The following is a 14,197-nucleotide window of genomic DNA, read 5'->3' as shown; positions in this document are numbered from 1 at the left end:
ACAGAGACCAAATGGTTCTCTTGGCTCTTATTATGGACAATCATCAGTATCTTCCACCAGATCTTACCCTATTTAAAGAGCTCGCAGCACTGGACTAGGTATATCACATTACTCTTAAAGCACACCTTCCAGTATCTGCGACCAGTTATTCAAAATGTACTGAGGCTCGCACATAAATACCAAAAGACTTAAACGTCGCCAATCCATTGTGATGGCCATAAAAATAAATCCATATGCAAATGCGGCTCTATGCGAACAACAGGCAAAACAAGAGAAGTCAAGAATTCAAGCATAAGTCAGGCTCTAGGGCGAGATACGATGCAATGGGAACTGTTGTTGCCGTTGCTGTTGCAGTTGCAGTTGCACTTTTCGCAAGGCTTGCTTGTCTAGGTGACAGTCAAGGACTCAGCAAGGCAGGCAGCAAAGCCTGGCCATTACCAATGGCAACTGGCAACTGGCAGCCGACAACTGGCGCAGAGGCGTCTCCCCGTTTACAAAATGTGACAAGTTGCGGAATTATTTTTCGCAGAAGATGTTCTGTTCAGTGGCTGCGTGCAGATAAGCCGAGATTGATAAGCAGGCGAGAACGACGACGACGACGACGACGACGACGAAGAGCAGAGCGAGACACAGTCTGAAAGCCCGTGCCATACTGGCACTGTTCCCATTCCAGTCCTGTGGCTGCGATGCAAGTGCGCAGATAATGCGAGCGATTTATGTGGAACCTCCGGAGCGAACGAGGTGCACATCGTGGAGAAGAGAAGGGCGGAAGCGCTGGCGGGTGTTGACAACAGTAGCCAAGGCAGCAATTTAGCAAAGATTACAACTGGCAATGGCATTTAAGTGGCCATTGTCAGGGGCGCGATCTGCGGGTGTCCGATAAACGATGGCTCCTCGCTCCATGTTCGCAGCATGTGGGCGATCGCAGGATTGCCGCCTGCTGCAGCAGCAGTTGCAAGCAACTCAGTGTTAAGTGGCAACGATACGAGATGGCGCTAGAAATGCCACATAGACAAAGTATTAACGGAATAGGACGTTGTCATACGGAGCCTAATGAGTCAGTTCCCAGCTCTAAAGAGTTGGGCTAAGACCCAATCCGAAGGGAAGTCGTACAGAAAAAAATCTATTGAGCATAGGACTACAGAGCAGTCCAAAGGCTTTACGATTCCGGTTTGGTCATCTAACCAAAAATGGGGAGCACCTAAAACCCTACTCAGATCTGCTCTACGTAACATGAATCCACGTTTTTATTATTTAACAAACTCGTAATATATATCAGTTAGAACGCTGTGACGATATAAATATACAATACGTCATGATTGTTGGCTATAGACCACAGGTTAGTTGTCTTATTCCCACGTGGTGAAGGATATAGAGGGCAAAGGGAAGACTCAGTTCCGTTGACATGACTGGCATGTCGAACGGGGTGAGAACACACTGTGTGCTTTATGTGCCTCGGGATTCTTTTTGGCTGCGATTTCTTCGTTCCACAACTGATTGAGATACTGTTCGAGCTTCTCGACAGGATCCTCGGAGGCGCCCTCAGAGCAGGTGGTAAATGAGGAGCTACTGTCGTCAGCTGAGAAGCTATTGGTTTCATCCTCATGGCACACGTCCGATGTTTCACTACATACGCTATGCCGACAATCGATCGGACAATGATGATTCTCCCAATCAGTTTCCGGCTCCTGGGCATCTTTAAAGCCGGACGAGGTATCTTTATCTTCCTCCACGCGATACCATTTCACCTTATACGAGTCCTGGCCGCACTCGCCATACAGCTCGCCAGTCAGCTGATCAATGTTGCACTCACAGATAAGCATCGGCGAATTGCACTTCGTGCAGCGCGGCATCTTCAATTCGTGATTGGTAATGGGCCGTGGTGGCTTCACCTTGATGTCAGTCTGAATCTTGGGCACCGGCAGGCCGCACAGAATGCAGGCCAATGGCAACTCGTTACATTCGGCCAACTTGAACTTCTCGTGCTTCTTCGAATCTGGCTTCGGATATCCTGGCACCTCCATATTGCCACAATTGCGACAGGTGCAAGTAGGCACAGTCAAGGGATTAGCACGTGCACTCATCCGATCGTACAGCGATCGATAGACAATGGATATCTGTTTCTCATACGCCTTGTGGGCCCAAAAAAATGCCGACCTATAGTTGTCAAAGATCCTCGCCGTTTTATATGCTGCATGCAACCAAGCCGATTTCTGAGTATGTATTGCCGCGGCTTCTTGTATAGGGTTGCTGATCGTCCTGTCCGGCTTGCCGTGAAAGAATGCCTTGAAGGCACGCTTAATGATCGCGTACGTCAACATTGCCTCCACACTCGCCATTTCGCACTTGATTCGCAGCGCCTGTAGCAAATCGTCTCGGTGCAAATGGGTGCCAACTCTAGGACTGGGCGGGCAGTGGTTTCTCAGCTTTTCATGATAGACAAATGCGCGCTTTATGATCGATTTGGCATTGCAGGCCTTGGTCGTATTAATGCCACATATAACCATAATCTGAGCAAGACATTTAGCCACGTCCTCGACATTGTCGTCGAACAGTTGATAGGGATCGAGTTTTTGCTTGCAATCGCAGCAACATGTCCGCTTTGCATCCGAATCGGTGTTTGCGACCATCAACTGCTGCTTTGCCATATTGAACGTCTTTGAAACGGATTTTAACAAATAATTTTGGAAGAAATACTTAACAGCCGTTCCATCAAAAAATAAAACTATTATCAAAGGGATAGACTAATTTTCCAAAGGAAAACTTGATCAAAGCTCCATCTATTCTGTCCAGAAGTATGTCAATCTGTTCCACTGTATAACATCTATATATTGTCTTTTTCATAGACCACCACGAGCCGCTGAAAAAGAACAAACGCCCGTGGCGCGGCTCGACTGCAATTATGCTAAATAGATGCTTTGATAGCTTCATTGGGCAGGGCCATACGTATAAATAAGAACAAGACAAGCCAAATGGGTCTGTTTAGATTCTGGGCACTGTTGTTGTGTCAGACTAAATTGTTCAAATAAATTAAGTTGTAGCTTTCAAAAAACTAGAGAAGAGAACGGCAGCAGAGAGAGGAGAGGAGTAGACACACAGACATTGGATAGTGTCTGGGTGTGGGGATTGGGGCAAGCAAACAAGTTCGACTGGGCACAAAGATCGGGGCCGTCGCCTCACAGAGGCTGCCGCCTTGTCGCATTGTCATTTGATAAATTATGATATTTGATCAATTGTTCAACGGAGAGTCGGGGCCACTCAAATGGAGATGAGAGCTTCAGGCTGGAGCTCTGTCTGTGTCTCTGCCTAATGAAATGGCTTTCTACGTGTGCCGGCCCTCTCTTCCTCTCTTCACCCGGCCCACTTCGCTTTCAGACTGAGGGAGGCCCGCATCAAGTTGCCGATTGAACTTTTCTTGTATTTACATTGTAATGGCATCTGGTGAGCAAACACACACACTCCCATTCCCATTCCATTCCCATTCCAACTGCCATTCATCTGCATAGCAGCATAATAGAATTGGGACTCGAGACTGCGACTGAAGACTTGAGAGTAGAGAGATGCCTCTTTATTGTGGCTAATAGGCTCTTGCGGCTTTGTTGTTGTGCCGCCGTTTGCACGTTGCAAGGCGTGTTGCACGTAGCTCAGCTCAGCTCAGCTTGCTTGCTGTCATGGCATCTCTCTCTCACTCTGTCTCTGTGCCTGCACTTGACTGTGGATTGTGGATTAATGAATGGCCGACAAGCTGGACATAGTTGGTAACCGACTCTTACCACCGCCACCGCCACTGCCACCGCCACCGCCGTCGCTGCTGTCTGTTTACCATTCATATCCCCCATTCATTGTCGCAGTCAACAGGCCTCTAATTATGTGTAAAGGTGTTGTGTGTGTCCCCTGCCTCTCACTCCTTCATTCAAACGGAAGGTAATTAGTTTTCTAGCATGAATTTGGATTTCTAAACTTGGATGGATGCTACTGGATTTTTCCGTTTGAAAGTGCCTCCCGCTGAAGATATCCTACTGGAGTTGTCAAACCCTCTGTCCTGAAACTAAATCGCTAATATGTTTGATGCTATTTTGATATCCTCTCTGCTCTCTTTTTAACTATCCTTAATAATATTTAGAGCATTACATGTTTAACTTTACTTTATAACTAAAGCAATTTCATATTCGGTAGCCCTTAAATGATTCGGTGACACTAAGATTTATTTATTACTTTTATTATTTTTTCGTTCTTGGCAAAGTTTTTTTTTATGTCTCAAGCTTGAGAGTCCACTTGTTCCCCAACTTGTCTTCGCTTTCATTTGATAGCTGTCGAAGTCAGCTGCTGTCACTGGACAAAGTTCAAAGATCCACGCACAAAAGTGACAGCTGATGGCAAAGATGAGGCTGCTGTGGCTACTGCTGTTGCTCTTGTGTTAAGGACCCGTTTTCCCTTTTATTACGCTGAAATCGAACGCCTCGAAAATATATAAACAACCTCTACAGAGAGAAGAAAATGAAAGAGAACGCACCAAGTCATCATAAAATGCCAATGTAATGAAATAAATTTAACACAACATTTGTTCTCGGCCTCTGGGTTCAGCTCCTGTCACAACATTTGGCATGGACTGCTGAAGAGCGAGAAACAGAGAGATTCAGAGACCCATAACAATCAAAAAGGCACACAAAAATATTTTCAATAATAAATCTATTTGATGGGCTGCTGTTGGTTGCCTTTAGCTTGAGTCGCATTTATCAGGGCGCATCCCAGTTTTATGGGCCATGGGCAATGGGCCGCAGGATGCGTTGACAGCCGTCGCAGTCGTTAAAAATCACAAAACGACGCACATGATTAATTGTGCAGGCAAACGCATTGGGGGATTCAGCTATGTATTGGGGATACTCGAAGTCAGCTGTTGGTCTGCCAACAAACCACTTGTCACTCGCCCCAAAGCACAAAGCCCAAAGCATTACTTGAATATTTTATGCACATTCTTCTTTCGACTTTGTCTCGTTATTAATTTCTGTCCACAGCTCCAGCTGTTGCACTTGCTCGCACAAACTCGCCCTTTTGGCCAGCTGTCGGTGAGCCTGCTGGTCAAGTGGTCAACTGGTCAACTGTTCGAATGGTCAACTAATTTTCCAATTTGTGGTCCGTGTCTGTTTGATATAAATATAGCATTTAATTGAACTGTCCCTACATGTTGAACGCTTGACCTAACCCAACAAACCCCAGCGACCTTCATACATTATCAACTATATGATCTATGAAGCATATCTACTGAAGCATATAGGCCTATAAAAATATCAGAAAATAGAGAATTCATGACGCGCATCGATTCAGCATGAAATAAAATAATATGTAAATGAATTGTTTCCACAACAGAAAAAATGTATTTAGGAAATAATAACATAGGAATGAATCTGTAAATGTAAACTTTGTCGAATGGGAATCTTAAAAAAGAAACAGATATAAAAGAATCAAAAAGTGTATAGACTTTTATATAAAATTTTAGTTTCTATCTTTAAAAAAGAGGAAATGTCTTAAGCCTTGCTCCAAAGTCAAACTAAAACTTCCTTATGGATAACCTAGCCCATTAGAAGTTGCTTAAAAATAGAAATAAATAAAGCCAAGACTCAACTTCAAGGATCAAGGCACATATGTTTTTGTCCTCTTGAACGAATGCGCTCTCTTTTTCATTGGAAGCTGAGCATCTGTTAATAAATCAACACTTGGGAAAGCAGCAACGGCAGCAGAGAGAGGAGCGAAGAGAGAAGAGAGAAACCCTTGTAATTGCTTAATTAAATTGCCACTAAAGTTATAATTTGTGCCTGACTGAGTGCAAAGGATAATGCGCAGATTGTTCGAGCATCCTTTTGTGAGCAGCTGGCACTAAATCAGATTTGCTGACAGGCTTAACTAATTTCAACCCGGCCACAATTCCGGCTGCACTTGAGCTGAACTGATTCTTTGTGCAGCTTGTGCGCCTCTCTCTCCCTGTTTCTCTCTCTTTATACAATATATCCTTTCAAGTGGATGCTGCGCATGCGTCCCAAGTGAACGCGTGCTAATGGGGAGCAAAGGTGCAGAATAGGGATCAATGGAGCTGCGCGTTAATTTATGCGTGTCCTGCGCAGTCTCAGCTGCAGCCAGTCTCTGGCTCGCCCTTTGTGTGTCAAAGGACATGGCATATGCACAGACGGCGACATGCCGACACATGACTTTTGTTGACACAAGCAGCGCGGAGGAGGAGAGTCCCTGCACGGCTGCATCTAAGTGGTATTTATTGGTTTGCCAAGCGCTGGCGACGGCTGCCTTGGCATATCCTGCGCGCAAGGATTGAATTACGCTCTGGCGACACATTTGTAAACAGGCGAATGATTTAGTTGCAGGACTACCGGCGCAGGAGCCAAACACACGGCGCGCCTTATTTGCACACACACACATACAACCTGGGAGAGGGACTCACATACAAAAAGAAACAATAACAAGGACAGCAAACAGATTGCGGACAATGCATGTGCCGGCATGTCCTTGACAGATCCTTTGCCACACTCTGTATGTTTGATGTCACTCAGACGGACAGAGATCACGAACCTGATTGACAATCTACAAATTTGTGCATTTATCAATGAAAAGGACGCTTGTCAAAGTACAACACCGCGACAGCAAAAAGGGAAAATGTTGATGAATTGAGCGATTGATGTTTTTACACCCAAGCAAACGGGCCGCAAACATGAGTTTAAATGTAAATGTGTGTATGGGCATACACTATAAATAGATACACATGTAAAACCTAATGATTGCAATTAATTGTAAGCATTTTCCAAATTATATACAAATAAGTTCCACTTACTGAACTCCACAAAAACGCCTACTATTGTAATTGGTATTTTGCAACACTACGGTCACACTAGGTTCATGAACTGTTATTTCTCTTTATTTTATTACCGTCTAGACGTCACTTCGTGTATCACTTTTATATATAAACAATCTTTAAATGATACCATTTATTCGAAGCAAATAGATTTACAAATAAATTCTACTTGTGCCACTCAAATCAACCACAGATATTGTGTAAAACTTTTACTACGGTCACACTACGCCTAAGAGCTTATGCAACTTTCATTTCATTTTCTTTATTGTTTTATTATTGCCTTGCAGCACTCGTACCTCATGTTTTCACACTTCACATGTGCATTAACGAATGTTTTTAACACTTTTTACATATGCAATTAATGAATGTCGAACAATAAACAATTTAACTTGCGAAACGCACACTGCAGACCGCCCGCTGCGCAAACACGAAGAGAAAACACGTGCTGACTGACAAACACAACACCAGCAACAGCAAAAATAGCGATGGGATTACACAATTGAAGCGGAGCGCCAGCCGATTAAACCGATTCAATACACACATAAGCACACACACTCAAACATATGAGCATTGCACTGCGAATCGAGCTGTCACAGGGCGAATATTGCTGTTGATCGCGGGCAAACATTTGGGCGCATTAATAATTTATGAGATTAATCACAGCAAAGGTCGTAGCAATTGCATGGAAACTGACGTGCTTTAGGGCCTTTTTGCAGACATGTTTGCGACACATGTCTATCCAGAGCTAATGAAAGCCCGTTTAAAAAAATGTTTTCATTAAATGACTAATGCCCATGGGCTTTACACATTTTTTGTACTATTTGCTTTCTTTACAAGCCCCTAGCAATTTCCTATTCGGTAAGCTGAAATCGACCAGACTAAAAAAACGAGCTGGCAACGACAGCTTACAACTGATCCTGGTGAATGGCAATTCTGTAAGCGATTTCCACGCGTTTTTTAACGCGACCATGTACCCCCAAAAGCACTTTTTAACCGAACTAAAAAATAAATAAAATAGAGCAATAAATTTGTGTTAATAACAGTTGCAATGCCCTGCCTTAACTGGATAGCCGGCAGCAAGTGCCCATAAATATGGTCAAATGGGTTGACAGTTGGCAGCAAGCAACAAAAAGGAAACCAGGAAACCCTTCCTCGAAATGTGAACTCCCAAATAGTTGTGCAACACAATTTGTGGCCAGAAATTTGATATGAATCAAGTGCCACGTGTCGCCCTTGCGAAATTTAGGGAACGCTGGTGCTGCCCCTATATATGTATACGCCAGCACGACAGATGCGCGTGCCCAAAAAAAAATGTTCTGTTACACTTTCACGTTTTAACTTGGCCAAAAGAACACACACAAGAACAAGAAACTAATCGCCGTAGCAAGGCGCGTTTATCGTTTATCGCGCGCAGACATCAGCGAAGGCGTGTGTGTGAGTGTCTAACTGTGTGTGTGTGTGTGTGCGTGTGTTGGAGGCGGCAACACATCTCGTTAAACCGCAACCGTTGCCGCTGATTCGAATCGCATCAGCCCATCTGTGCCGCTGGCTGTGCCCCGTTTTGGCTGTTCCCGTTTGCTGAGCGTGAAATGCAAGCAAGGACTCCTCTCTAGCGGTGGCCCGTTACGCGAAATTGATGTGTGGAGGGTGGGGGTAACTACCTGCCAGATCGGAGATCCGTTCCAATTTGGCTGCCCAGCTGTTGGCCATGCCTGCTGCTTGATGTGGCGATGGCTAACAAGCTGGCAACTCTACCTTCTGATTGATGTGGCGCTGGCTAAAGAGCTGGCAACTCTGGCCAGCTGTGAGCGAAATTTGAAAAATCTGCTGTTAGTTGACCGCTGCATCCACATTGTGTGGATGACGTTTTATGATGCCAGAACTTTAATGTCTTCAATGGATGCGTAATGCGACACCGCCAGCCGGACACTTGGCATGTGCCAAGGAAATGGACATGAAACTGGTTACCTAAAACCAGAAAAAACAGAAGTGCCTGCGACTCCACTTGAATTACATGCCCAAAAATATGTATTTGACCCACACACGCACACACACGTACACCTTAAAGCGGGTGTCAAAGGCCGTGTTAGGCTCGTGTGCAGCCTTTGACAGTCGCTGAGCGAGGTTCTCCCTGCCATTGAATCCCGCCAAGCTACGAGTCAATTTGTCCAAATTGAAAATTGTTGAGCAATGGAAATTCGATACATTTGGAAGCAGCAGCTGCTGCTGTGTCCTGCTGGCTGCTGATTGAATGCACCCAGGCCACCCTGTAACCAAGCCCAGCAGCTATCTATCACACACACACATGCATACACATACATGTGTGCAGTAAGCTGCAAATGGCAATGGATATACGAATTGAATACGAATTCGAAATCGAATTCTGCTTTGACCACGCTTTTCTTTCAGTATTCAAAGCAATTCAAAAAGAATTTACTATTGTTTACAAGATCCTCAAAGGTTTTTATTATTATTTTTGTGTGTGTTTTATAGGTGCAATCAGGTCGCAGTCAGAAGTCATCTATTGAGCCACATCTAGTCTACCACATAATTAGGCAGATTATACAGATCATCTCCTGTAAATATAAAACATTCTTAATCTACATATTCCTATAGAGTTTCAGACAAGCTTACGACGACAGCTCTGCATTAAAGCCAGTTTCAGGGCATTGCGATAGGTTACAAGGGGCAGCCAGTCATTAACCCGATTTTCAGGCAAAGCGCCATGATCGATGAGATCCAAGGATCTTAATACGTCTAGCATATCCTGGGCGAGCAGCTGGGGCACAAACTCCTGTATGACAGTCAAATACAGCAGATTCTTTGGGGGATCCGTCGGAACAGCGGACACAAGCTCCGCAGCAAATCGAATGCCAGCCCGATGCAGTACAAGCACTCCGGATCGCACCTCCAACTGCTTAGTATTGAAGATCTCCGCCAGCAAGTTCGCCAGCTTTAGCAGATCAGCAAAGTCCGAGGAAGCGGCAGCCAGCTGAGCATCGGGAAAGGCGAGACGTATGCGCTTGTAGACCAATAGACAGGTGTGCATGAGGGTCATGCCGAAATTCGTGGGATTCACGGACAGGCAGCGTTCCAGCGTAGAGCGCAGAATGTCACCAAAGATCGGATGGAACTAGAGCGGAGGGCATAGCTGGATAGGATCGGACAGAAAATATGTTTTATAGACATCAACCTACACTATCGTAATACTGAAGCACAATGCAGGCGCGCATTACTGGCATCACATTGTGGAAGACCAGCTTACAATAGCTGGCCAGGATGCGTCGCTTGCTCTGCATTAGCTGGAACATCTCTGGTGCCAGCAGCTGAGCGATGCCCCCATCAAAGACAAAGCGCAGCACAAAGTTTTCTATCAGCTCGTAGTCGCTGATATTCGACTTGCACTCCAATGAACGGATTGCGATGCAGTCGCTGCGCCGCGAACTCGAGAAGAGAACAAAAATGTCGCAGGTATATGTGAAGGCCTGCGAGAGAAGGATAGGTTGGAGCAGATGGCTGCTTGCAAGTAGTAACGGCCTCAACTTACATCACATTCCATTTGAATCAAGGCGCTCTGCTCAATCAGCTGAAAGCTTATGCATAGAAAGTTGTCCAAACGACGACGTAAGCCGCGACAGCTTGTCGTGACATCCTGGTCCTCCTTGGCTGCTTCTCTAATACGTCTCAAGTCCCAGGAGAAAGACATGTACATAATAGTCAAATAAAACGAAATGGATTGGGCCGGCAGGCAAGACTCGCTGGCTTGTTTCCCGTTGCTCCAATCCTCCACTCCGTGCTGCAGCTTAACCAAAACATTATCGCTCAGCTGCCACTCATTGAGATCGAAGCGTGCGTAGAGCGCGGCCAGCAGACAGAGCGTGTTAAGTAGACGTTTAGCATTATCCTTCATGGGCAAGCGAGAGTTGCCCGCAATGGACTGTTCCCAGGCCGTGGCTGCGATCATGTAGTTGGTCACAGCATTGTTCAGGAGCATCTTGCAATGATTGCCGTGGCTAACATTTAGGCTGTACAAATGCTCCAAGGTCATGGCGCCCATTTGTAGTACCTCAATTTCCTGCTGCTCGAACATGATGTCCTTGATCTGCTCGAGCAGCTCGTCGAACGATGTCCCCTGCAGCAACATAAACTGCGGCAGCTCCAGCAGATTGCTCAAATCATGAATAGAGTTGCGATATTGTCTTAAAAGACTGGACAATTTGTTCAGTAGGATTGCCGTAGCCTGTTTCTTTGCATTAGGCTGGGCTTCACGCACCAGATCCTCGGTGTAGCGTCCAGGTGGAATCTCCCCAGTTACAGCCTGCTTGATGGCACGTGTAAGAATCTCAATAATGGCCGAGCACTCGATGCGATTCAAGGACTGCGGATGCAGTAGCATTGCGACCATGGTTGACCATTCCAGGATAATATCATTGCGACCATAGTAGGCATCAACGAGGTAGGCCGCATGCTCATGCTCGGCGTATCGAATGAAGAACCTAGCCAGAATCAGTATACCCTCCTCTGCTGTGGCTGCCTCTTGATAGCGATAAGGCACCAGATCTGCGGCTGCCTGTGCCACGCCCCGATGGGCTGCAAAGACCAATTGTTCAATCACCTGCAACATGGATTCATCGAGCAACGTAGGATTGGCTTTATAGAAGCGTCCAAGTAGCTCGATGGCCATCTGTCCCAGTTCGTTTTCGGCGCTCATCGTCAGCCCCAGCAGAGTCATTTTATACGTAACGCCCAGTTCAAGACAAACAGCACGCAGCTTCGGATTGTTGTAGAGCTTTAGCAGCGACTGAAAACAGCACTCAAGCACTTTGGCCGCATTATCCTGCAGCGCATGGAACAGATGCTCCAAGCGATCCGCAGACAGATAGCATTGCGGATACGTCTCCAGCCACAGGCCAAACTCGAAGAGACACAGATAGCGTATCTCGTCGACCACGTCGCTGGACCGTTCCAGGAAGACACTCGCGAACAGCTTCAGCCACATATCCTTGAGATGCTCGCCCTTCGCGCTAAGCGTGCTCATCATCTTGAGAGCTAAGAGAGGAAGGAAAGAAAAGGAAGTAAAATAACATCTCCAGTTCCTTTTTCATTACTTACCAATAAACGTGCAGGTGTGCCTGAAAGCTCGTACCTTCGAGTCCACGCAGACCAGGAGAAAGCCAAATATGTCATTCAAAAAGACATCTTCCAAAAGGAGCCCAGAACTCAGACAGCGACCCATCAAACACTGCACAAATTGGCAAATATTACGAGCGAACGACTTGCCCGTTCTTATGATCAGCGGATAAGTTAGCCTCTTCTGAAAATGTATAAAGATGTTTATATAACTAGCTAAATTGAGGTTATGTTTGGTTAGTAATGCTCTTACATTGCCAAAATGCGCTGTGGCCGCTATAAGGATCTCACTGTAATTAAAGGGCAGTGCTGGTACGCTAGGTATTTGATACTGACTGCCACTCGCTTCCAACACAAACTGCATGAACTTGAGTAGAGCTGCTGCAGGCGCATGCCTAAATGACTTTATCCAGCTTTGGCAAATGGCCTTAAACACTCAAAAGTGAGGTTAGGTTGCTTTGAATACCTTTACTCACCTTTGTCGTCTGCTTGCCACTGCACACAAGTTCTAGCAGGGAAATTCGTGGGTTGAACACAAAACCTTGGCTTGAATCTCCCTCCAAAGGCATCTCATTTTCCTTATTGCTGCCGCTGTTGACGCTGACAATGCGACAATTTTGTTTATGCTCAGCTTTACTTGTAGAAAAAGCCAAATCTTTTACCTAGATATATCCATGCTCTCGGCTTCATCGGGCTGCACGTATTCAATAATTTCGACATCATCAGAACTGCTGCTCATTATGAACAAGAATGATAGGATAACTTTCAAAAATTGCAAATTCCAGCACGTGCCACAGCTATGCAGCGTTGCCAGACTGCACCAAAAAGGGAATGTCTATGGCGACTTGTTCAGCAAATGAGCCAGTGAATAGCTTTTGAACTAAAAGCACATGTGAACATTTGAACTAGTTCACTTATTGAGATCTCGCCATATTTTGGATCACCTGAAGTACAACTTTGAACTCGAATCGCCATACGCTCCCTAGATGGTGTTTAACCATAAATAACTGTTAGATCTGTTAAGCCAATAGTTTGTTTCCCTAGGCTGTTTCCAGTTTTCCCACCGTTCTGTCAAATCGTGTGTATTCCTGTGATAATTCAATCGAGAAACAGGGCCAATTACGATGGTCAGTGCCATTATTCCCACAGGTCGGGTCAGCCAAGACCGACTCAGTCAGTCAGGTAGGTAGCGGAACAACAAACAATTAGCCCAGCCCCTGCTCCTCCGCAATGATACGCAAACAGAGCGCAAATTGGGCAGAGCCACTTGTCGGGGCGTCTCAAAGGAACTGAGAGCTGCGAGATCTGAGAGGCCGACGGCATCGCCGTCGCCGTCGCCGTCGCCTACGTTGAGGTCGCGTTTGAGGCTAACAAGGACCAAATAATCGGCCTCTGCCTCCCAAAAGCCAAACACAAATATTGACGTTGCTTATCGCACGCGATCGCCGGAACCACACGAACCACACTAAGAACACAGATCAGAGCACCACCGCCGACGCTGCCACCGTCGGGCCGCTGACCACTTGAATGACTTGGCAAGTTGGCAACAAATTATTTCAATCTGCGCTGATGACGCGGCTCATTCCGCGATGATAAAAAGCTGGCGATAACATTTCGTTTCGGGCATTCCTGGAAGGCAGGCACAAATATTGACGCCCAACTCATGAAAATTGGCTCAGCAGCTGCCGTCTGGCGACTCCCGACTCCCGACTCCCGACTCCTGCCGCTGCTGCCATTCCTGCTTTGATTGAAAGATCAATCGAGATCAAGAGAACTCAGCTGCTGCTCCTTCGCGCCGTAATTGGACTCGAGCCATGGTCAAGCCAGTCAGCCAGTCAGCCAAACAGCCAGCCAGTCACTCATTCATTCACTCGCTCGATTGTTATTCATATTCAAAATGTTGGCCTTTTGTACTTCGACTGTCGATTCAAATTCATATTTGATATGTTTCTGGCATGCAGCAGGAAATCTGACCTTTGCTTTTGGTCCTTTTGTGTTGGTCAGGGAATTAGCTGTTGTTCATTTGGCCAGCTGCATGTGGCGCTCGTCACATCTACGCACGTGACCTCGCATGCAGATGAGAAGGACTCGAATGGCGGGCAGCGGGCACACCTGCCCAGCGGGTCAGCTACTGTATGATTGACGTATCCTTAGCTCCTAGCTGGTCCTTGGCCTCTTTCTGCTTCGCTTTGATTAACAATGGCAAAT

General features: G+C 46.0%; 2 protein-coding genes across 2 annotated transcripts; both read right to left on the bottom strand.

Annotated features, from left to right (window-relative positions):
• Positions 1-1,260: 1,260 nt before the first annotated feature.
• Positions 1,261-2,731, bottom strand: LOC111601072. Its single transcript, XM_023317496.2, has one exon. The coding sequence runs from the start codon at positions 2,646-2,648 to the stop codon at positions 1,392-1,394; it is 1,257 nt and encodes a 418-aa protein (XP_023173264.2). The 5' UTR covers positions 2,649-2,731; the 3' UTR covers positions 1,261-1,391.
• Positions 2,732-9,324: 6,593 nt separating this feature from the next.
• On the bottom strand, positions 9,325-12,859 carry LOC111601052 (cohesin subunit SA-2). The gene is made up of 8 exons (XM_023317469.2): positions 12,652-12,859; positions 12,466-12,589; positions 12,243-12,416; positions 11,972-12,173; positions 10,407-11,908; positions 10,057-10,344; positions 9,494-9,992; positions 9,325-9,435 (listed from the first exon to the last, which is right to left on the bottom strand). The coding sequence occupies exons 1-8, from the start codon at positions 12,726-12,728 to the stop codon at positions 9,395-9,397; spliced, it is 2,907 nt and encodes a 968-aa protein (XP_023173237.2). The 5' UTR covers positions 12,729-12,859; the 3' UTR covers positions 9,325-9,394.
• Positions 12,860-14,197: the final 1,338 nt, after the last annotated feature.

The sequence above is a fragment of the Drosophila hydei genome, unplaced genomic scaffold, assembly GCF_003285905.1.
Source record: "Drosophila hydei strain 15085-1641.00,03,60 unplaced genomic scaffold, DhydRS2 tig00008140-arrow-arrow-pilon, whole genome shotgun sequence".
Taxonomy (NCBI): Eukaryota; Metazoa; Arthropoda; class Insecta; order Diptera; family Drosophilidae; genus Drosophila; species Drosophila hydei.
This window is presented reverse-complemented; position numbering and strand designations above follow the sequence as displayed.

Excerpts from the sequence above, each read along its gene's own strand:
- LOC111601072 (XM_023317496.2), bottom strand. The coding sequence starts at position 2,648 with ATGGCAAAGCAGCAGTTGATGGTCGCAAACACCGATTCGGATGCAAAG.
- LOC111601052 (XM_023317469.2), bottom strand. The coding sequence starts at position 12,728 with ATGAGCAGCAGTTCTGATGATGTCGAAATTATTGAATACGTGCAGCCC. Across the intron at positions 12,590-12,651 it reads GAGAGCATGGATATATCTAG|CGTCAACAGCGGCAGCAATA; the intron begins GTAAAAGATTTG and ends TCGCATTGTCAG. Across the intron at positions 12,417-12,465 it reads GTGGCAAGCAGACGACAAAG|GCCATTTGCCAAAGCTGGAT; the intron begins GTGAGTAAAGGT and ends TGAGTGTTTAAG.